The sequence below is a fragment of the Lissotriton helveticus genome, chromosome 3_1 (assembly GCF_964261635.1).
Source record: "Lissotriton helveticus chromosome 3_1, aLisHel1.1, whole genome shotgun sequence".
Classification (NCBI taxonomy): domain Eukaryota; kingdom Metazoa; phylum Chordata; class Amphibia; order Caudata; family Salamandridae; genus Lissotriton; species Lissotriton helveticus.
In genome coordinates, this window is record NC_136061.1 from 150,070,010 (window position 1) to 150,093,923 (window position 23,914).

The 23,914-nt window shown below is 46.0% G+C and overlaps 1 protein-coding gene across 1 annotated transcript in view; it reads right to left on the reverse strand.

Annotated features, from left to right (window-relative positions):
* The window catches only part of LOC144822741 (uncharacterized), a 2,085,503-nt gene that overhangs the window by 1,837,634 nt on the left and 223,955 nt on the right, over positions 1-23,914 (reverse strand). The window contains exon 21 of the mRNA XM_078680596.1: positions 6,150-6,245. Coding sequence (XP_078536722.1) covers positions 6,150-6,245 — 96 coding nt within the window. The remainder of the gene's footprint in view (positions 1-6,149; positions 6,246-23,914) is intronic.

Genomic DNA, 23,914 nt, shown 5'->3' on the forward strand with positions numbered 1-23,914 from the left:
TTAGGGGTGAATCCTGTTCCCTTTCCCTGGAAACTGTTTTGGGGACCTTTTGAGAAATCCCGCTTTTTATCTCCCCCCTCCTTCTTCTGGGGAGCGCCCTGTCCGGCCTTCTGGGAATCCCCTCCAGTCCCCTTTGAGGACACCCGGGTACTTGCCCAGATGTCCGCCTCCTCTGCAAGCTTCCGGGGGTTGGTCAGCTTACTGTCCACCAGGTGTTGACGCAGCTCGGGAAAACATTTCTCGAGTAGGTGCTCTTTGAGAATAAGGTCGTACAACCCCTCATAGTCCCTCACCTCGCTGCCTTGTATCCAACCCTCTAGTGCTTTCCTTGCATAGTCCAGGAAATCCACCCAATTTTGTGTGCCTAATTTGTGACTTCCCCTGAACTTTTGCCTGTACTTCTCTGGGGTCAGCCCAAACTTCTTAAGTAGCACCAGTTTCATGGTGGGGTAGTGGGTCTGCTCATCCTGCTCTAGGGCCAGTAGTGTATCCCGTCCAGTAGGAGGCATGTACTTGTATAAACCACCCCCCCCCCCCCCAGTGTTTTTCCTGGATCCCATGGGCTCTTAATGAGACCTCATAGGCAGCCAGCCACTTGGCGATGTCATCCCCTGAGCTGTAGCTGGCAACTATATCTTTAGGTAGGTAGGGTCTGGATTCCCTGGTCAGTTCTTTTGTTTCGCTGCCACCATTTGGAGAATTGGAGGGTCCCATCTGTAGGGCCTTGAGTTCTAGCTCCCTAAGTTTCAACTCGTGAGCCATCCTCTGTTCCTCCCTCTCCTTTTCCATCTTAGCCAACTCCCACTTTAGCTGTCTCTTTTCCCTCCTGTCCACTAGTTCAGCTTCGGTTAAGCTTCTTCCGGAGACACTGCTGCCCTCCCTTGAAAAGGTCCTAGGTCCTGGTAGTAGATTCCCCATCTCAGGTGGAAACAATCCTTCTACCTCTATGACTGTGTCCCGGTCCGTCCCCTCTTCCTCCTCCTTTCCCTCTCCATGTGCTGCCACCCACACTCTCAAACTGGTTTGGAGTTCCCCCTTCTTGGCACCACGCTTAAAAAAAACTACCATCTTCTGGCAAAAGTCTCTAAGCTGGGCTGTAGTATAGGTCTCCAGTTCCTCCAGAGCAAATTCCATTTTGCTTATGAGATATATAGGGACAACCACTCGGGAAGAATTGGTTCAAAAGGGGCAATTCGAAGCTACCTCCACCCACCACCAGGAGTAAATTTGGGAAACAAAAAGAAATAATTAGGGAGTCCGCAAGGAGAAAACTCCAGGTGTAGGCCTGTGGAGTACACTTTGTTACTTCAGAGTAGACGCAAACCCAGTTGTCATCCCACCGCTGGACACCAATTATGTTGGACCTGGGATCTCCAAGTCACATAGGGTAGCTTGGCACTAAGTGGGGAGGCCTAACTCAGAGGTAAATGTGTTAAGTTTGCGCCACACCCTTCAGTAACATAACGTCCATCCACTCCAAAATAAGGACACTACACCAGTTTAGAAAAATACGGGTCGTTTTATAAAACAATACTTCTTTGTTCTTTTACTCCATCAGTCTGCTTGGTCACAATACACATCAAGTATTCCCCATCAGGTTCTTTTCATTATTTAAGTTCCCAACAGTACCCTACATGCAGCAATTCAATAATTCCCCAGAAGATAAAAAGGAAACTCAGCAACAACTGCACTGGGAAATTTTTTACAAAAGCAGCATCAATATCACTTTTTTTAAGGAGAAAACCAATGGCACTTTACACTTTAAAATCTACTTGTCTCTTTACCTAGAGAATCTTAAGTACTCAACCATCAGTTACACAGTGTTTACTCTTGGATATTAGGATTTGGCAGTTCCAGAGATTGAATTAGAAACAAGCAGGTTATTTGTCTACTGTGAGAACCGTTCTAATTTCCTTGACAACCCCCTTTGTCTTTACCGGATACTTAATAGCACCACCAGGCTCAGGTCAACTTACATGACCTCCCTGTACCACGCTATTTGAATGTAACAGGTTCAGAATGTCAGAGGGGGGTGGTTTATGGGAAATTTCCCGGGTACTTCATCCACCTTGTCTCCTATTCCTTTTCCCCTCACTCACACGGAGACAGTCTAATGGATTTCCCCAGTTCCGATGACTGCTAGCCACTGATGGTTCTTTGTTCCACCTTACGCTGAAATCCTGAATGGAAACAGTTTTCCCTCACCTCGCACTGCGTGTCAACAGCGAGGCCTTTCCCCCTCCCCTCAGGCGCTGCAGCCGTGCGCATCACTGAACAGTTCTACCGGGTGCTTGGCAGACTCGCCCCGGTCAGGATACACAGCCTCTCTCTCTCCTCTCACCACGTTTCTGAGGCTCGGTGGTGTCTTCAGACGAGGCGCTGTTGGCTCCGTGCCGCTGAAAGGACCGAAGCACACCGCGACTCTTTCCGCGTTCCTGTCGGCACTGCGTCCCGCCCACACCTCAGGCGTCAGAGAAGGAGGGAGCGAACGCAGTCCGGCCTTCTTTGCTCCCCGCCCCTCCTTCCGGGTTAACGCTATCCTGCCTCACTGGCCTTCGCGTTGTCTCCACAAAGGCACGATCGCCCAGCTGATCCCAAGCGGTCCTTCCCGTGGAATCTCTCTAACGGCTTAAGGTAGGAGGGACAGTAGCCCCGTGACAGGGAAATCGGCTACGCTAACCTCAGTGGGGTAGGATAATTTTCTCAGACTGAGGGGCGCTTAGGCTTTACTCGACCCCACACTTCTTGAGGAAACAGTCCAAGCTGGGTCCCGAAAGGGGTAGGGAAACAGTACCAGTCTTGTTTAGTAAATGCAGATTCTCCTGGACGGATTCTCAGGCTGATCGTCCGCAGCTCTCCCTAAACAGCCCAGCCTGGTTTTCTCTCTGGAGCACAGTTCGTTATTTAGAACTAGGTATGACCCAGTGTTGATAGGGCTTAGTCAACAGGTTGGGGGACCCACTAACACGGTAGGGCAGCCGGCCCGTGGGACAATCTAACCCTTTACAGTGCGCCTTCCTCCCTACACTACTGCTTTACTCCTCACCAGGTTCAACCCAAGCTCCTCCGGTCACTCTAATATGGCCGCCCACCCTCTGGCCCTTATATAGGCAGGCCACAGGCTGCTGGAACTGGCCAGAAGGTTCTAGATCATTACTATATTATCCTATGGGCCTTTTGCCTGGAATTACAGTTATGGCAGTTAATGGTGACCATTTTGTGGGTCTTGTAAATCTAGTCAGGAAGGCACCTAGGCCCTTAAGAAAAACTATGAGGGCAAAGAGCACCTAACCCCTAGATCATCACCTAAAAAAATCCAGTGGACACAAAAATTAAAGGTTTTGAGGGGCAAAAAGGGGACAAAAATAAATAAATAATTAGGAGGGACTACCCAAAGGCAGACAGGTCTAACATACACACAGATAGATAGATAGATAGATAGATAGATAGATAGATAGATAGATAGATAGATAGATAGATAGATAGATAGATAGATAGATAGATAGATAGATAGATCGACCAGGTCGGCAGTTGTACTGGTTGTTTCTTTATGCATATTCTTATTAATTTCAGGACATCATTCAACAGGATCTATGCCCTTAGGCCACTTCCTCGCCTGTTGGGGTACTCAGTATCTGTATTCATCCACTGCCGGGCTACCACTATTTATACATCTCTCTGTTTGACTCCTGGGATTTACCCCTTGGCTCACATAACTGCTGTGAGTACTATCAGGCTTTTGGTTCCTTGTGGTTTCAGAATCCTGAAAAGGCCTTAATGATATAAAAGCTCAAACGTGTCAACCTTTGCTTTTGAGGATCCCCACAAGAAATATTGTTGGAAAATTAATCGTGTCCCAGGAGATAAGGTAAAGGTACTCCTGAGACACTTCGGCTACCTCTAGGTGCAATCACGTTTGGATTCCTCATGTAACCACCTACCTTTGAGCAACAAGGAAACAATGAGAAATGAAAAGACAATTTACTCCTATGTGGAGTAAAAACATGGGAAATATGTGACATAAAAACTGAATAATGTGAGTGTATATAACGCAGTGTATATAAGTGTAATTACTAGTGTGTATTGTTGATTTTGTACCAGAGATTATGAAATAACCATGCAAAGTGTAGTTGTGTGCATAGGCAGGCTTAGGACGTTAAATAAACAAATTGATTTATGTAGAATTAAATTAATTATCCAGTGAACATTGATTGTGCCGTTGTTGATTTGAGGTATTGTACATGATTTGTTTTCCTACCGTATACCATCGTTTTGTAGTTGTTTCTTAGTGCCCAGGTTATGTGGGGTGAGGTAGGCAAACCCCCTCTTTTTCTTGCTTTCCTTTGCAGGTAGCCTTGCCTCAGGGCAGGCGACAGATTGGAAAAATATAAATAATATGAGCAGGCATGCCTGTGTGCCATTTAGGAAAATAACTTTTGTCAAGATTTTGAAGCTAATGTAGGCATTAACTACAACTAGGGAAGAAAGGAATTGATGTCATCACAGATCACATCCATGATCGACACCAATCATATTGCCTGTTATAATTTTATTTGCATTTATTGCCTTCATTTTACTCCCATGTTTATATCTGCAACTACGCGTTTTCATACATTCTGCACTAGATACCATGCTTTAACTTATTAATAACGTCTTCTAACAGATAGTGTAGATTTGTTTCATACTTTAGGGAAAGATGTGGTAGTAGCCCACTGTAATAAAATCTACGTGGGTGTATTCTGACCTTCTCTGGCAGGATTGTGGGACATGGATAGGTCATAGCCTTTCTTCTTCTTTACACAATGTTATATAAATTGCAACTTTGACACAGTTTTCAAATGTTTCTGAAGGGATTTGTTCTTACTCAACCTGTGCAATTTACCCCTTGTATTTAATGTTATATAAATTGCAACTTTGACACAGTTTTCAAATGTTTCTGAAGGGATTTGTTCTTACTCAACCTGTGCAATTTACCCCTTGTATTTAATGTTATATAAATTGCAACTTTGACACAGTTTTCAAATGTTTCTGAAGGGATTTGTTCTTACTCAACCTGTGCAATTTACCCCTTGTATTTAATGTTATATAAATTGCAACTTTGACACAGTTATCAAATGTTTCTGAAGGGATTTGTTCTTACTCAACCTGTGCAATTTACCCCTTGTATTTAATGTTATATAAATTGCAACTTTGACACAGTTTTCAAATGTTTCTGAAGGGATTTGTTCTTACTCAACCTGTGCAATTTACCTCTTGTATTTAAGTCCCGCCTGATTGAAAATTCATTAAAAGATTCTCTGGGACAGACTAACAAACATCACACGCAGAGGTCTTGGGTAGTTATTCGTGAGGCCTTTTTCTTTTTGTTGGATACAGGAACATATCAAAAGGAATTTAAACTTTTATGACAGGGTGAACCGTTACCTTACTCTGAAGGGTGTTGTGGCGGTCTGACACCCGAGGGGCAAGAAGGCAGTGCACCATTCATGCTCTAGTGCCCTGATTTATGTCTGTGCTGCGTGGCACCAGTACCATTTCCTGCAACATTATTTCCACCCACCAGCACCAGGCCAGCAGGAAAAAAAATTCAGGGGGAATGCCACAGAGATATAAAAGTAAAGTAAAGTAAAGTCCACATTTGTAAAGCGCACAATCACCCGTAAGGGTCTCTAGGCGCTGGGGGCCGTCGGGAAGATTAAGCGAGCTATTGCCCAGAGTCACATGGTGCTGGGCTAACCTGCCGCCGGAGCCGGGGATCGAACCGTGGTCCCCAGATTCCAGCATCGGTCGCCCTGGCCGCGGCGCCACACCTCTTCCCAGGTATAGAATCAGCAACACTCCATTAACACTTAAGGATATGCTAATGTCAGATAACACAATAGTTTATGGTAGTCCGATAAAAGACAAAACGTTGGGCAAATGTAAGAGGTGGTGATGAAACCATGAAAAAATGAGTAATGGACCAAGAAAAACAATGGAAATGGGAAATTAAATTGATGATGACGGAGTTGAAATTGATATGTAGAGCTAAAGTCATTCCTTGTAGCAGTATGGTTCTTGTAACAGTAACCAAGAGGAAACATGAATGTAGGATTAATGACCAATGGCTACCTTCTTTTACTTTAAAATGAAGATCTAAGCTAGCTTACCTGGCAGTCCTGAACACTTGCTCCCACTTTTTCCAGGATGTAGCCGACGAGCTGCAATCCCTCCTCATCGGTAGCAGTGTAGTCATGGAAGTCATCCTGCAACACAGATTGGTGTACTCGTTATTCAGCAACATCCACAATAGGAAATGACGTTCTTAACATCTGCCTACCTTCTTCCTAACGCCCTGTCTTCTAAACTGATCTAGGATATTATCTGGAACATTCAATGCCTCTTTTTGAAAGTAAATCAGAAGAAGGTGAAAATGCAATGACCACCGTGCAATTCTTTAACGCAGCATGCCATAATAAAGTTCTGTTTACTGAATCGAAGTTGAGTTAATGACACTGGATCCTGAACAAAAAGGAGAGGATGTGGCGTTATGGCCAGAGCTGCCGACTTTGGGACTCTAGGGAACCGGGTTCGAGAATTTCGTCAGGTCGACATCTTGTGATTCTGGGCAAATCATTTAATCTCCATGGCCTGAAAAAGGACGACTGTGACATTGTTTAGTATAACTGATGCTCACGTAAACTGCTTGAATCGAGTTTGCGCAACATAAAACTGAAAACAAAAAAGAAAAAAGCCACGAGTGCTTGGTTGACCAGTGGTGATTGATGGTCATGATGATGACGACGAAACTCATCTAAACACTAATGACTTCAGTGCTAGTTTTGGCAGGCTTGCTTTTCAATGCCCATTGCCCCCTCCCTTCTTAGACTTATGCCAGGCTTAGCACTTCTCCCCAGTTTCAAGCTGTAGGATAAAATATACAATGCAATGACCTGTGGGATCACGCCGCCTGATCGCACCTTCACTTGATTCCAGAACTAGATTGACACCAGGGAAGAATCCCAGCTATTCATTACTAGATCTGTTTAAATTACTAATGCCCTATGTCATCAGTGCCTTGGATAAGGGTGCAGAACATCCAGTTTAAAGCTCAATGTGTTACTACTCACACAAGACAAAACAACTGCAAAGGAATATGAGGGCAAAATGGAGACTAGATGTCAACTTCTGAATGAGAGGACTCTTAACAAATATCTCCCTGTCTCAGTGCCATTTGAAACGTGCATCAATGCAAGTAGCAGAGTAGTAGAGGAGAGTACGTAGCACATGCTACTGTTGGTGCCCATCAGGAGATGTGCACCACAAGAGTGCTTAGGGCCTCAACTGTGCATCACCCTACAGTGAACTGGAAACATGTACATTTGCATAATACAAATACATATCAGGATGCCATTTGGTGAGTAGTCACTTCCCTTACAGTAAGAGAACTGGAGGAAGACAAAGCTAGTTTCAGCTGTATTGCAGGAGAGTCCAGAATGAGACCTGGTCAGGGATGTGAGGGGAGGAACAATTGCTGCCCTTTACTGCTGCTTGCTTCCATGTGGCCCACTCTAAAGAACAAGTTACTTACCTTCGGTAACGCTTTTTCTGGTAGATACAGTATCTGCCTGTGGATTCCTCACCTTGTGAATATCCCCCTTGCATCAGCAACGTTCGGAAAATTCTTTGTAGCACGCCGGCGTGGACGACGTCATAGGAGCACGGCATCGTGCGTGACTCTGTCTGACGTCATCGACTCCTTATTAGACCCACGTCGGCGTGATGATGTCAGTTCCGCCCTTTTTTCCGTGCCTTCGAGGCACCAGGACGGACCAACAACAGTAATTATACATATATACAGTGTACACAGTACATACAAATCAAAACTGCACACAAAGTGCGTAGCAAAGGTATAAAAAAACAGAAATATAAATACATAAACCCAGGTATAGCAGAGCGGACAACGGGGAGGCGGGTGGGTCAGTGAGGAATCCACAGGCAGATACTGTATCTACCAGAAAAAGCGTTACCGAAGGTAAGTAACTTGTTCTTCTGATAGATACATCTGCCTTGTGGATTCCTCACCTTGTGAATAGAGTCCCACAGCAGTCCCCACTCCCGGGAGGAGGGTGTCCCCTCTGCTATACCAGGAACTCTTGGAGGACAGAATGCACGAAGTGGCCGTCCCTCCTCACCTCGGTATCCAAGCAGTAGTGCTTCGCGAAAGTGTGGAGGGAGGCCCAAGTCACTGCTCTGCAAATGTCCTCAACAGGAACACCTCTAGACAAAGCGGATGTTGCAGACTTTGCTCTAGTTGAATGTGCTCTAATACCCTCAGGAGGGTCCTTACCCGCCAGAGAGTAGCAAATCTTGATGCACAGGATTATCCATCTGGAAAGTGTGCGCTTGTGCACCGCTCCGCCCTTTTTGCAACCAGCAAAACCCACGAAGAGCTGATCATCAACACGATAGTCTCTAGTCCTATCGAGATAGAAACTGACTGCTCTCTTTGGGTCCAAGCGATGAAGCCTCTCTTCCTCCTTGGAAGGGTGAGGGGGAGGATAAAAGGTAGGAAGGGTAATGGATTGTCCTAGATGAAAGGGAGTTACCACCTTAGGAAGAAAAGCAGCCCTGGTCCTGAGAACCATTCTTTCAGCATGAATGGTCAAGAACGGGGGCTTGGAACAAAGAGCCTGAAGCTCACTTACCCTCCTTGCCGAGGTAATTGCAACCAAGAAGACAGTTTTAAAAGAAAGAAGCCTCATGGGACACTTGTGCAAGGGTTCGAAGGGAGAACCCATCAAATAGGTTAACACAAGATTCAAATCCCAATGAGGAACAACAAAAGGAGTAGGAGGGAACTTATTAGTGAGACCCTTCAAAAACCTTAAAACCACAGGAGACTTAAAAAGAGAAGGCTGATCCGGCAAACAGAGAAATGCCGATAAGGCCGAAAGATACCCCTTGACAGTGGCAACAGCAAATCCTTGCTGCGTCAGAGAAAGAGCAAACTGTAAAATGTCAGACAAATGAGCCTTCAAAGGGTCAACAGCCCTCTTCCCACACCAAGAGACAAATTTAGACCACTTATAAGAATAGATGGACTTAGTGGAGTCACGCCTGGCAGAAAGAATGACATCCACCACATCGTGAGGGAGAGAAGAGGAATTCAAGTTGCCCCGTTCAATCTCCAGGCATGAAGGTGTAATGTCTGGAGGTGGGGGTGTAGAACTTGCCCCTCCATCTGAGAGAGGAGGTCTGCCCTGAGAGGGAGACGGAGCGGCGGGTGAGAGGAGAGGTGGAGAAGGTCCGTGAACCACACCCTTCTTGGCCAATCCGGGGCGACCAATATGACTTGGGCCCGGTCCTGGCGAATCTTCCTCAGAACCCGAGGAATCAAGGGTATGGGAGGAAACGCGTAAAGGAGATGATTTGCCCAACTCAACTGAAACGCGTCCCCCAAAGCTCCTTGCATCGGATACTGGAGACTGCAGAATGACGGGCAGTGAGCATTCTCGCGAGTGGCGAACAGGTCCACCCGAGGAGTCCCCCACATCCGAAAGATGTCATGAACAACCTCCGGATGGAGCCTCCACACATGATCGGCAGAGAACTGCCGACTGAGAACGTCTGCACGAACGTTCAGAACTCCGGCCAGATGATTTGCCATTAGACAAACCTGATGGTCCTGAACCCAGGACCAGAGACGCAGAGCCTCTCTGCAGAGACACTACAATCCCACTCCTCCCTGCTTGTTGATATACCACATCGCGGTCGTGTTGTCCGTCAGGACTTGAACCGACTGACCGCGAAGGGAAGGGAGGAAGGCCTTGAGCGCCAGACGTATCGCCTGCAACTCTAGAAGGTTGATATGAAGCAACCTTTCCTCCAGAGACCAAAGACCTTTGATCTCCAGATCTCCCAGATGAGCACCCCACCCGAGAGTGGATGCATCCGTTATCACTGTGGCAACCGATGGAGGTAGTTGGAAAGGCTTTCCTTGAGACAGATTGCTTTCCACGCTCCACCATGACAGATCCTCTGCAGTTTCCCTGGAGATCCTCTCAGACTCCCTGAGATCTCCGTTGTGCTGAAACCACTGCCTGCGGAGGCACCACTTGAGTGCCCTCATGTGCCAGCGTACATGGTTGACCAACAGAATGCAAGAAGCCATCAGACCAAGCAGGCGAAGGACCTTCAGGACTGGAACAACCGCTCCATTGTAGAATAAAGGAATCATTTCCTGTATATCGCAAATCATTTGAGGAGGAGGGAATGCACGACATACAGAAGTGTCCAGTACCGCACCTATGAACAGGTTGCGCTGGGAGGGCACCAGGTGAGACTTGGGTACATTTATCGAAAAACCCAACCTGTGCAACAAATGAGTTGTCTCTTGCAGATGATGGAGCACCTTCTCCGGCGACTCTGCTTTGATCAGCCAGTCGTCCAGATAGGGGAACACAGGAACCCCCAACCTTCTGGGATGCGCAGCCACCACTGCCATCACCTTGGTGAAAACTCGAGGCGCAGTAGTAAGCCCAAACGGAAGGACCGCAAACTGGTAGTGCTGCGATCCCACCGTAAAACGGAGATACTTTCTGTGCGACTTCAGAATGAGGATGTGAAAATACGCATCCTGCAAGTCGATCGACACCATCCAGTCTTCTTCCATCAGCGCCTGAAGAACCTGTGTAAGTGTGAGCATTTTGAACTTCTCCTGCTTGAGATAGAGGTTCAAAATCCAGAGGTCCAGGATTGGACGTAACCTGCCATCCTTCTTGGGGATCAGGAAATACCGGGAATAGTACCCCTGACCCCTTTCCTGCTCTGGAACCACCTCTATCGCACCTTTTGGGAACAGTGTCAGGACTTCTTCCTGCAGGAGAAGCAGGTGGTCCTCCGAACAATAACCTTGGCAAGGAGGGTAATTGGGAGGAAACTCCTGAAAAGGAAGTCATTCCCATTTTCTATGAGATTGAGAACCCAAAGATCTGATGTAAACGATTCCCAATCCCGTAGAAAATGAGTAAGCCGACCCCCTACCGGACCCGCATGATCCCAAATGGTGGATCTAGGGCTGCTTTGCTGCTGCGGGTGGGGGTTGATTGTTAGAGGAGGAAGTAGAGGAGGAGGCTTGGCGTCCACGAGCACAACCCCTTTGTTTACCTCTGTATGATCTATACAAAGGGTTCTGCTGCTGCTGCTGGCTTTGTTTATAGGAACGAAAAGTGGATCTACCATATCCCCTAAACTTCCTAGTGGCAGAACCTCTAGCCTGCAGGCCCAAAGACCTTGCCGTAGCCCGGCTATCTTTGAACCTCTCCAAGGCTACATCCGCTTTCTTCCCAAAGAGGCCTGTTCCATCAAATGGCAAGTCCAATAAAGTAGATTGCACATCCGCTGAAAATTCAGAAGATTTCAGCCATGCGGCCTTTCTCGTGGCAACAGTAGAGCCCATTATCCTGGCCACAGAGTCCGCCGTGTCCATGCCACTCTGAATTACTAAGCGGGCTGCAGCTTGAGTATCAGAGACTACCTCATTGAAGTTCTTTCTATCTTCCTCTGGAAGCTTAGTCGCCAACTGTTTCACAGAGTCCATCAATGCATGAACATATCTCCCTAGCAGGCAAGTAGCATTGGTAGATTTTAGAGCCATGGTACCCGAGGAGAAAATCTTTTTTGCAGACTGGTCCAATTTTTTAGAGTCTTTATCTGCTGGCACCTGAGGAAAAGAACCTGCAGACCTGTTGGAACAAGCGGCCTGCACAACCAGACTTTCCGGAGAAGGATGTGAAGAGAGAAACTCAGGGTCACCAGGTGCCACCCTATAACGCCTTGCCACCTGTGGAAATAAAATTGACAATTGTGCCCCATCATTTCCCTGTTTCTGCCTGACAGCCATTTTTCTCAGACAAACACCCATTTTGTGTGTGACATGCTCTCAGCAACTTGTCTGAAAACTGTCCTTCACATCTCCATTGAATCTTGCACAACCCCCTGCTCCTTGTGGTCCAGCCAATTCCAAGAAGCCTGCCTGTGTGCCTTCCCCCAGTTGTGCCAGAGACTCAGCCACATCCTGTCCATTGTTGGTAACTCAGCCTGTCACACCAACTGCCCTGTGACCACCCCCAACTGAAAGAGGAAGCACGAGGTTAGGCCCTGAAACCACACCAACTAATAGAGGAAGCACAAGGTTGTACACTGTGAACACACACATTTCTGTGGTTCTGCCAATTCTGGGTACCAGCAGCAGATAGTTCCTGTTCTTAACTGTAAGACACCATGCACCTGGCATCTTAGTTCATTGACCACCCCTTCCTGTGTTTCAGCCAATTCCCAGAACCAGCAGATAGTTCCTGTTTTAAGAAATAGTTACTGCAAGCCAGAGAGCAGATGGTCTCTGTTTTACACAAGATAGTTCCTCTTTTTGACATGAAGCACGAGCACAAACCCCAAATGAGGAAGCCTCCCCCTTCCAACTGTCAGACTATTTCACATCGCAAGTCCCCTCACGAAGCCTAAGACACGCCCCCATTTCTTCACAATCTGGTCCTCTTGCTGATTTTTGTTCCTCTATCTGCCATGACCTGTTTGTTCCTCTATTTTGCCTCATGACCAAGACTGTATAAATGTCCTGCTGTTGAAAATAAAACACCCCCACTTCAAGAGAGGGACTTGAGAGATTGCTCCTGTGCCCGCTTGGTGCTGGAAGCGCTCCCCTTAACTCGAGTTATTGGTCTCCTCCTCCTTCATTTGAGCACCACGGACTTCTCGCTTTGCATTGACAAGAAATTATGATTTATTAAGCATAGAAATTCAGAAATGAGGTAATAAGTAAATTAAATTTACCACATTAATTGGCGCCCGGAACAGGGACATTCCCTTTCCCCCACGCGCCGGCGATATTGGACCCGGTACTGTCCCCTCCTGACCGTTGACGGACTTCAAAAGTGCACAACGCAGGGAATTCCCGCTAACTCCCTCGAGGCGAAGAGGGGGACCGACTGCGGCCCAGCATCCACACGAGGCGGTGAGGAAATAGCGGAACGTCCTGAACCAAAGCCCAACCTGCGAAGCAGACGAGTCCGAGGTTCTACAAATCCCACCTTGAAACTGCGCGCCGCGTTTTTCCAAAATCTTCAAGAGGCCTTCCAGTTATTTTTCGGTGAGTACTGCTGAAAAGTATAAAGACGAACCCACAGCTTTTGTGGGGGCGGTAAAGATACGCGTTTTGTTGGTTTCTCACCTATCTTTGGTGAGGACTACTAAAACTAGTATAAAAGACGGACTCACTACCTTGTGGGCACGGTAAAGATACATGTTTTTGTGTGTTTCTCACTTATTTTGTAAGGACTACTAAACTAGTATAAAAGATGGACTCACCTCTTTCGTGGGTACGGTAAAGATATTTGTTCTGTTTCTGTTTTTCTCACTTCTAAAATCTTTGAAAGTCTTGCCATCATGCCTATTTTCTCGAAAATACGTAAGATGGCAACCAAAAGGAGTATTCTTGAGAAGGAAATTCCCCTTCCTCCTCGGGATACTCCAGGACACTTCATGTATGCAAAACATGGTGTCGGTGCACTTATTTATTGTGATTTATGGGTGGATTATACTAAAGACCTAGAACACAGATATAGATGGCCTGAAAATGGTACTTTTGACATGGAATGTATTATAAAATTAGAGGAACAGTTATGGAAGAAAAAGAGAGTCCGCCAGTCACAGAGTGACTCAGTAGAGTTATGGAGAAAAGAAGCCCATAGGAGGCAACAGAAGGAATTGCATAACGTTGAAAAGGGTAAGAGAATGTCAGAGCAGGCCAAGAAAGAACAGTTACAAGAAATAGGGAAAGAAGTAGTTAGTGAAAGGAATAAAAGGGAACAATCAGCCATTTCTACTGGTTTTTATCCTGTATTGCCATCTGCACCTGAAAACATTAACATTGCATCAGCACAGCCTACAGCCCCACTACCAGAGGATACTTTCACCAATTTCCTCTTAGATACTCCACCTCCATATGAGGTTCCAGTAATTCAACACCCTCTGCCTCCGCCACCCCTTTCACAACATAATGCACCACCTCTCACTCCAGAAGGGGGTGCCGTAGGTCCAGACCCAGGTAAAACAATTCCCGACTGCCCCTATGACCCAACTCCGAGCAGCACAGGGGAGGCGGGCCGAATAAGTAAAATACTTCATGACTCCTGGGAAGAAATAAGACATCTACCAGCAATTGACACGTTTCTTCAAGCGGCCTCTGAGTTTCTTCGTACTGGAGAGAACTCACGAGCCATTAACGCTATGACTACAAGAAGATCACACCCTGTAAAAATGCACATGTATAGGTTCCTCCTTTGCTGCTTCATAAAACACAAACAAGCAGAGGAAAGAAATGTACCAGTTTCACTTTTTGAATTATTATATTCCGCATCCGACCACACTAGTCTAGAACCTATAAATGATGCACTAGACAGGTTCACCCGTAAGGTGACCCTTATTCTGCAAAACTTGCAAACAAATGAAGAGAATAAGAAACTTGAGGAGGAAATTACTGAACCTACTGAAAAAGTCCTACCCGTTCGTTCTTCCGCCCTTAGTTCACGTACACCCCCGCCTACATTCCTCCAAGGTCACTCTGAACGGTCATCTCCAGATGAGTTATTTGAAAATACATCCAATGCATTAGACTACTGGTTAGACCAGGAACTTCCGCTTACACCGGAGGAGGAGGAAATAGCCAGAACTGCGACCCTATGGGTCTCTCAATATAAGATATATGACAATGATCTCATAGCCCAGCTTTTTCTAGCATTACCATGCTCACATCAAAGATTAGCAAGTCTCTACATGGTACAACATCTCATCACACTCAATGACACTCATTTTAAACATGATCCAAGACTCGAAGATTTTCTGTCTGACTGCGCTGATAACATGTTCCTCCACAATAGTTCGGTTTTTCTCAACACATTTATAGATTTTAGACAGAAATACCAGAAAAAGACTGAATATAAATCTTTCAATAATACGTGTGGATCAACTAATAGACTCCCTCAAACACGCCAGTTCCCCATGAGAGAGGTCCACCCCAGAGCTGACACAAATGGAGCGCTACAACGCGTCTTCATTTATGTACCCTTGACAAAACTTGAGTTACTAAGGATGAAAGAGATGGTTCCCTCCCACTCAAAGGATCCTGCTGGATTCTTTAAGGAATTAGGAGATGTATTAATGATGGGAACATATACTCTTTCTGATATCACAGCAATTCTGAAATTATTGTTGCCATCAGGTATATATGACAAACTAAGAGAAAAAGATTGGGAAGTAGCAGGTGAACACATTAGATGGACTGAACTTCAGAATGACGAAAATACTAGAGTAGCAGGTCAAGGTATAGGAGACAGACTAAAAGCACTTCCTGGCACTATTTTAAAGGTGCTACCACAGTTACTAACAGTGAAAAAGGAAGACTGGGATGCCATTTCCTCCTGCAAACAGAAACATGGTGAAGACATAGGAGATTATTACACTAGACTTGAAAAGTGTTTTGCGGTAAATAGCGGCCTTATGCCGACAAGTAAGCTTACCCACATCTGTTTGTTTCCAAATTAGTAGATAACGCCTTGCCAGCCATTAAGGACAGAGTACTAAAAGTAGAAAGTACCTGGCAAGCACATACACCTCCACAGGTGTTACAAATGCTACAATAATCACCAGAATCGCATTAGGGATGAAGAAGAAAATGATAAGAAACGCATGAAAGATACAAAGATGAAAGCATTAGTAGCCCAAACTGCACCCCAGCGTCAACAGACACCAAGTAGCCAGACAAATATAAAAAGCACTTGTAATTATTGCAAGAAAATGGGACACTTCGTTAAAGACTGCCCTGTCTTAAAGCACAATTTGGCTACTGGTAAGACACAGCCACACCCATATCAGCCAAAACAGAATGGTTCCCTAGACAGTTCAACACCTTCAGTTCCACTGACAACACAAATGGCCCAAATGAATATTATAGACAGCGCCTACACTGAATATTACCCAGATTTCTCATGATGTTGCCCAGAGAGAGAAGATGACAAACTGCCCCTAATCCCCATTCCAGTAGATCAGACAGGTCCATTTATAGAGGTCCGACTTCTTGGGGAGGATAGGAAGTTTCTACTAGACACTGGGGCCAGTAAAACAACAATAAGCCATCAAGAGGTCCCAGAGGCTCCTCTCTCGGGTTCAAAAAGTATTTCTCTGGGTTTCTCGGGACAACCTGTGACAAACGTCACGTCAAAGCCACTGCCCTTGCAGGTTGGTCCCCTCATGACAACTACAGATCTTATATTGACAAAATCATGTCCAGAAAACTTGCTAGGTATAAAAACATTGAAAGAATTAGGAGCTGTCATTGTTTGCTCACCTACAGATGTCAGACTATTTCTGCGAGATTTCAAGGGCCACTACACAAGTAGAGAATTAGATGAGCGTTTGAAAGATTTGCCACACACCCTGTGGGCCACTGATTCCACCACAGTAGGATGTATGGAAATAACACCTCACAAGGTTACACTGAAAGAGGGAGCCCAACTACCACGTATAAGGCAATACAAAATTCCACCTCAGGCTGAAAAAGCATTAATGTTAATTATTCAGGACCTAATACAGTCAGGTGTGATTAAGGAAACAACTTCTAACATTTGCAATTCCCCTGTTTTACCAGTCCATAAAAAAGTGGAACCAGGAACACCACCTGTCTACAGACTAGTGGTGGATTTGAGAGAGCTCAATAAATGTGTCATTCCACAACACCCTGTGGTTCCAGACATCTCCACCCTACTCACAGCCATAGATGCGGAAGCAACGCATTTTTCAGTCATTGACTTGAAAAACGCATTCTTTAGCATACCTATTCACCCAGACAGTCAATACCTTTTTGGCTTCTCCTTACAAGGACGAAGTTTCCAATTCACAAGAGCTCCTCAAGGTTTCACAGATAGTCCAAGCATATATAGCCAAGCATTAAAAAGACAACTAGATACTGTTCAAATGCCCACGGATACAGCCATACTACAATATGTTGATGATATCCTCATTACGGCCAGATCTGACGCAGCATGTGCTGAAGCATCACTACTAGTACCAGAATTCCTAGCTGCAAATGGCCATAAAGTTTCCCCTGGTAAGCTCCAATTTTGTTTACAGCAAGTGGCATACTTAGGGCACTTGCTGTCAAAGGAGGGTAGGCAGCTTACACAGGAACACATCCAGCTCATACTACAAATACCACAACCAACAACACAGAAACAAGTTCGAGCCTTTGTTGGTCTCACCTCATATTGTAGACAGTGGATCCCACAATTTGCACTCATTTCCAAACCGTTAGTGCAGCTGACAACACTCGAAGCTGGCGCTACTCCACAATTACCCTGGACAGATGAACACACGCAAGCCTTTCAGTCTCTTAAAAAAGCTATGTGTCAAGCCCCAGTGCTGGCAACACCTAATTACACCAAAGATTTTACATTATTTGTAACAGAAAACTCAGGTACAGCACTATCAGTTCTGACCCAACTTCAAGCAGACAAACATAAACCATGTGGTTATTTTTCAAGCACATTAGATCCAGTAGCACAAGCATTGCCTGCATGTCTAAAATCAGTAGCAGCTACTGCACAAGCTATTAGACAAAGCGATTCTATTGTATTGGGACATCATCTGATAGTTCAGGTCCCACACGCTGTAGAACGTCTGTTAAACAGAACACAAACACAGCATCTGACAATAGCCAGACTCACCGGATATGAGATGACACTTTTTCATCCACACATTGAGATTAGACGCTGCAACATTTTAAACCCAGCAACACTGTTGCCACTGACCTCTCCTACTGAAGAAATTCACGATTGTATTGACATAATTGATTTAGTGACCAAACCAAGACCAGATTTACAAGATACTCCCCTTGCTAAGGCAGAAATGACACTCTTTGTTGATGGTTCATGTATGAGACTCCCCACAGGAGAATTAGCAGCAGCCTATGCCGTCACAAATGGTACAGACACTTTAGAAGCACACAAGATAGAGATACTGTCGGCACAGGCAGCAGAACTCATAGCCCTAACATGAGCATGTCACTTAGCAAAAGGAAAGTCAGTTAACATCTACACTGATTCACAATATGCCTTTGGAGTTGTACACAACTTCGGTACATTGTGGAGAGAGAGAGGATTTCTCACATCACATGGGTCCAGAATACAGCATGCTACACTCATCACTGCCCTCTTAGAGGCCAGTCAGTTACCAGAGAAAATCGCAGTGCTAAAATGTAAAGCGCACACAAAAGGAACAGATGAAATATCAAAAGGAAATGATTCTGCAGACAGAGCAGCCAAGTAAGCAGCAAACACAGAATTAAGTATACCACACCACCAATATACAATACGAGACCCCTTTTCTGACATCCAGGATGTCCAAACTCACGCCACACCACAGGAACTGCTAGAATGGAAGGAAAAAGGAGGGGTCCTTACAGATCAAGGCTGGATGACACCTGAAAGAGCAGTATGGTTTCTACCGGATGCCATGGTACAGGTTATGGTAAACACCATACATGGACCAGCGCATCTGGGAGAAAAAGCAATGTTAGACAGCATACAGAATATATGGCAGAACAAACATTTGAGAACTGCAGCCAAACAAAAAGTTAAAACGTGCATGATTTGTAATCAGTTCAACCCAGGAAAAGGCACAAAGGTGGAACAGGGAGGATTCCAACCCCCTGACCATCATTTGAAGTTCTCCAGATGGACTATATCCAGATGGAGAGATGTAGAGGTCACAAGTATGTGCTAGTTGTAGTGTGTGCTCTGACCAGATGGACAGAAGCCTATCCCGTCCCAGATTACACTGCAACGACAACTGCTAAACAATTAGTTAGAGAGTTTTTCCCGAGGTCTGGGTTGCCCCGTGTCATCTACTCAGATAACGGCCAACCTTTTTCCTCTGAACTCATGAAGCAAGTGTCTCTTCTGTTAGGGTACACTTGGAAGTTTCACTGTGTAAGACATCCTCAGGCAGCAGGTCTAGTAGAAAGACACAACCAAACTTTGAAGACAAAATTGGCCAAGATATGCACTGACAAAGGCGTGGACTGGATGGTAGCCTTACCGGTTGCCCTCTTTTACATGCGTATGGTAGCCCATTCCAGAACTGGCTTATCTCCATATGAAGTGGTCTTTGGCAGACCACCAAATATGTGGGGTACGCCAAGGCCTAAAAGAATAACTGATGTTGACAGTACTATGCTGACTGACTACCTGGCTTCCTTGATGTCTGCACTCCAATCTTGTCGTTCTCAGGTTGCTGCCACCTTCCCTGACAAAACCAACCCGGAAGAACACGCCATCCGACCCGGGGACTGGGTCCTCGTGAGGATCTTCGACCGGACCAGCCCCCTCCAGCCCAGGTGGAAGAAGCCAAGACTCGTACTACTAACAACACGGACAGCAGTGAAGGTCGAGGGCAGGAAGGGCTGGCTCCACGCAAGCCACTGCCGGAAACATTTTGGACAAAAAGACACTGTTGCTGATGGCCCTGCCAATCCCACTGACATTGTGACTGAACAATCTTTATTGCCTTTGGAACTAACCCCACAACAGGACTACAAATCAAAGTTAAGGTCTGCCATTCGGACTCTGGCTAATTAAGTCCATTGGGCGTTGGTCCAGTGGTGAAGCGGTTGGAGCATGGGAATGGATTTTAACACCTTGACTATGTGGGAGAAAGAAATAATGAACTCTAGAAAAAGACATAATGGTCCTATTATATGTTTTGTAAATCAAAAAGAGACTAGCTTAAATAAATAAAGAAAAAACAAATGATTTATTTTATCACGGACTCAAGTATGTTTTGTCACGGGTTGATGGCACCTGGTAGGTGTGCTCATGAAGCCCTCACCCACCAACCTAGTTGGTGGCATGCTTCATCATCGGGCCCACCCAGTGACACCTAGCGTGTCCCGGGTGTGCTTCGACGCCTGATTACAGCGGAGCAGGTATGTCGCTGTGTGTGCGGTGAAGACTGTTATGAGAGTGAGTTTAAAACGGCTTGGCGGGGATCCCAGTGCCCGAGGGCAAATTACACTTTAATGGCTGGGTCACCGTCAGCGGTTAAAAATAAGGCTGTTGGATGTTAGAGGCGAGTTACGACCTCCCACATCCTAGGAAGTGTCAACATGTTTCAGCCAGTGCCTTATGAATAAGCTGGCTTTCTTCAGGACAAAATAAAAGGGTGTGTGCAGTTAAAACTAGTGGGTGTATATTTCAGACTATGTGTATACACGCCCTAAAGTGTTTTTCTATGTGTGAGTGGGGGATTCCCATCTCAGAAAACACGCTAGTTTTTCAAATGTGCTACTTCAAGGTTAGAGAAGTGGCATGGGTTGACCAGAATTCTTGGTCAGAGCCTGCCGTAGACCTGTACTGCCTCCTTCGCTGCACCGGTGCAGCGAAGGAGGCAGTGACCCAGCCATTAAAGTGTAATTTGCCCTTGGGCACTGGGATCCCCGCCAAGCCGTTTTAAACTCACTCTCATAACAGTCTTCACCGCACACACAGCGACATACCTGCTCCGCTGTAATCAGGCGTCGAAGCACACCCGGGACACGCTAGGTGTCACTGGGTGGGCCCGATGATGAAGCATGCCACCAACTAGGTTGGTGGGTGAGGGCTTCATGAGCACACCTACCAGGTGCCATCAACCCGTGACAAAACATACTTGAGTCCGTGATAAAATAAATCATTTGTTTTTTCTTTATTTATTTAAGCTAGTCTCTTTTTGATTTACAATATATAACCGGGGGACATGGACTAGCTTTCTGGTCCTCTCTCTCCCTCTTGATACACGCACCTATTATATGTTTGACAGTATTATTTTTCCTCATGGCAGTTATGACGTGTCTTGGTTGGATTCTCCACACTGTTTTTCCTCCAACACAACACACCTCTCATACACCCAACAGCACTCAGGAACACACCTATCACGACCTACCCCCTCATGAACAAGCCCATAGACTAGCCTTGCGAAACAATACCTTCATACAGATGCTACACCACACTCAGCAGGCCAGTAATAGCACCAATTGTTGGATATGTGGCCGCATCCCACCTCATCAGAAAAAGGGAGGGATGCCTCTTTTTCCTTTCCCATTCTCTTATAATGGAACTTGTGAAGCCTGGTTCGCCCTAATAACAGATGACGATACTACCCCCACCTCCTGCCCTGACAGAAATAATTCATGCAAGAATGGGTGGCCTTGGGGGGATTTAAACAAGGTACTCAATACTGCCTGTTACCCTAATAAGGAGGGAGATCCTCAGGCGACAGGTACAGTCCTAGAAAGTGAAGAATACAAGCAAGGGAACATGACCATGTCCTACAAGATGTTAAATACCAAACCTAAAAAGAATGCTGGTCCCCCTTCCATCTCGGTCTCACCAGTAAAAGGACACCTGTGCATCCAGAAAAATGGCTCTGTTCCATTAGGACACAGTGACTGTCATACCACTATAAGTTTTGAAGACAGAGGAAAGTCCTCATTCCTAGCATCTCGCCATACTTATTTCATCTGTGGCCAAACGGCCTATGTGCAGCTGCCTTGAACTGGGGGGGAACTTGCTATATAGCATTCCTGTTACCCCCTGTCTTTGTGGCCCCATCCACTTACCACCGAGACCACCTAGTGCCCCATGTCAGACATAAAAGAACGATCGATACCTCCTTGGTTGACCAAACGGAAACCTCATGGGAACAGTATACAGATTTTAACAAAGGGTTCTTCTTCTTTGTTGGCCCTGTACAGAACAGCAAGCTTATACGCAGGTTGACAAGGACCTTAGAGGCTGTTGTAAACCAGACGGCGTCTGCCCTTGGGAGCTTAACCCAGGAGCAGCCTGCCATACGATTGGTTACTCTCCAAAATCGCCTTGTCCTTGACATCATCTTGGCTGACAGAGGCGGAGCCTGTAAAATTATAGGCTCTAGCTGCTGTATATTTATTCCTGATAATTCCCCATCTGTATACACGGCCATAACAAAATTACACAAGATAGCCGTAAATTTACATCAAGAACCTGGCACTCGGACGTGGTCTGACTGGTTCTGGAAGATAATATCGTCCTGGGGATGGCAACTGCTGTCAGCAGCAGGTATAATATTCCTGATAATAACTGGATGCTGCCTTTGCATCCAATGTGGTCCTGCCCTGTGCGGTCTATGCGCTGCAAAATGCATTCCTAAACCACTTGTCCAGCAGAGAGAAAGGGAAAGAATCATGTTACAAGAATGTATAAATGATCTCATGCAAATTGAGATATAATGTAGGTACACTCTGGGGCAAGGAGGGAATGTGGAAATAAAATTGACAATTGTGCCCCATCATTTCCCTGTTTCTGCCTGACAGCCATTTTTCTCAGACAAACACCCATTTTGTGTGTGACATGCTCTCAGCAACTTGTCTGAAAACTGTCCTTCACATCCCCATTGAATCTTGCACAACCCCCTGCTCCTTGTGGTCGAGCCAATTCCAAGAAGCCTGCCTGTGTGCCTTCCCCCAGTTGTGCCAGAGACTCAGCCACATCCTGTCCATTGTTGGTAACTCAGCCTGTCACACCAACTGCCCTGTGACCACCCCCAACTGAAAGAGGAAGCACGAGGTTAGGCCCTGAAACCACACCAACTAATAGAGGAAGCACAAGGTTGTACACTGTGAACACACACATTTCTGTGGTTCTGCCAATTCTGGGAACCAGCAGCAGATAGTTCCTGTTCTTAACTGTAAGACACCCTGCACCTGGCATCTTAGTTCATTGACCACCCCTTCCTGTGTTTCAGCCAATTCCCAGAACCAGCAGATAGTTCCTGTTTTAAGAAATAGTTACTGCAAGCCAGAGAGCAGATGGTCTCTGTTTTACACAAGATAGTTCCTCTTTTTGACATGAAGCACGAGCACAAACCCCCAATGAGGAAGCCTCCCCCTTCCAACTGTCAGACTATTTCACATCGCAAGTCCCCTCACGAAGCCTAAGACACGCCCCCATTTCTTCACAATCTGGTCCTCTTGCTGATTTTTGTTCCTCTATCTGCCATGACCTGTTTGTTCCTCTATTTTGCCTCATGACCAAGACTGTATAAATGTCCTGCTGTTGAAAATAAAACACCCCCACTTCAAGAGAGGGACTTGAGAGATTGCTCCTGTGCCCGCTTGGTGCTGGAAGCGCTCCCCTTAACTCGAGTTATTGGTCTCCTCCTCCTTCATTTGAGCACCACGGACTCCTCGCTTTGCATTGACAAGAAATTATGATTTATTAAGCATAGAAATTCAGACATGAGGTAATAAGTAAATTAAATTTACCACACACCGACCTGGAAACCACAGGAGCAGTCGAAGGTCTCTTCCAGACCTCCATTATTGGCTCAGTCAAAGCCTCAGTGAATGGGAGTGTAGGCTCTATTACAGAAGAAGGCGAATGCAAAACCTCCGTGAGGATGTTAGGCTTGTACTCAACAGTAGGTAAAGTCAGATTGAGCAGATCCGCAGCCTTCCTAATTACAACATGGTAGGGTGCCACGTCCTTAGATGGTGCATCAGAAACTGATGGCAAACCCCACTCAGGAGAGAGTTCCAGGCCACTAGCACTATGCAGGTCCTCAAAACAGTCCCCTTGATCCAGAAGTTCTCTTTCCTCTACTTCAGGATCTTCATACTCCTTTTCCTCCAAGAGGCGCTGAGCTCTGCGCCTCGACCACTCCAATCGAACCGAAGTCGACGGATCCGGTAAAGACTCTGACGGAGCCGGAACCGGCGTCGAACGTGGAGCGGGGCCAGCTGGTGGACGAGATTCTCGAACCGGCGTGCCACCTCGATCCAAATCAC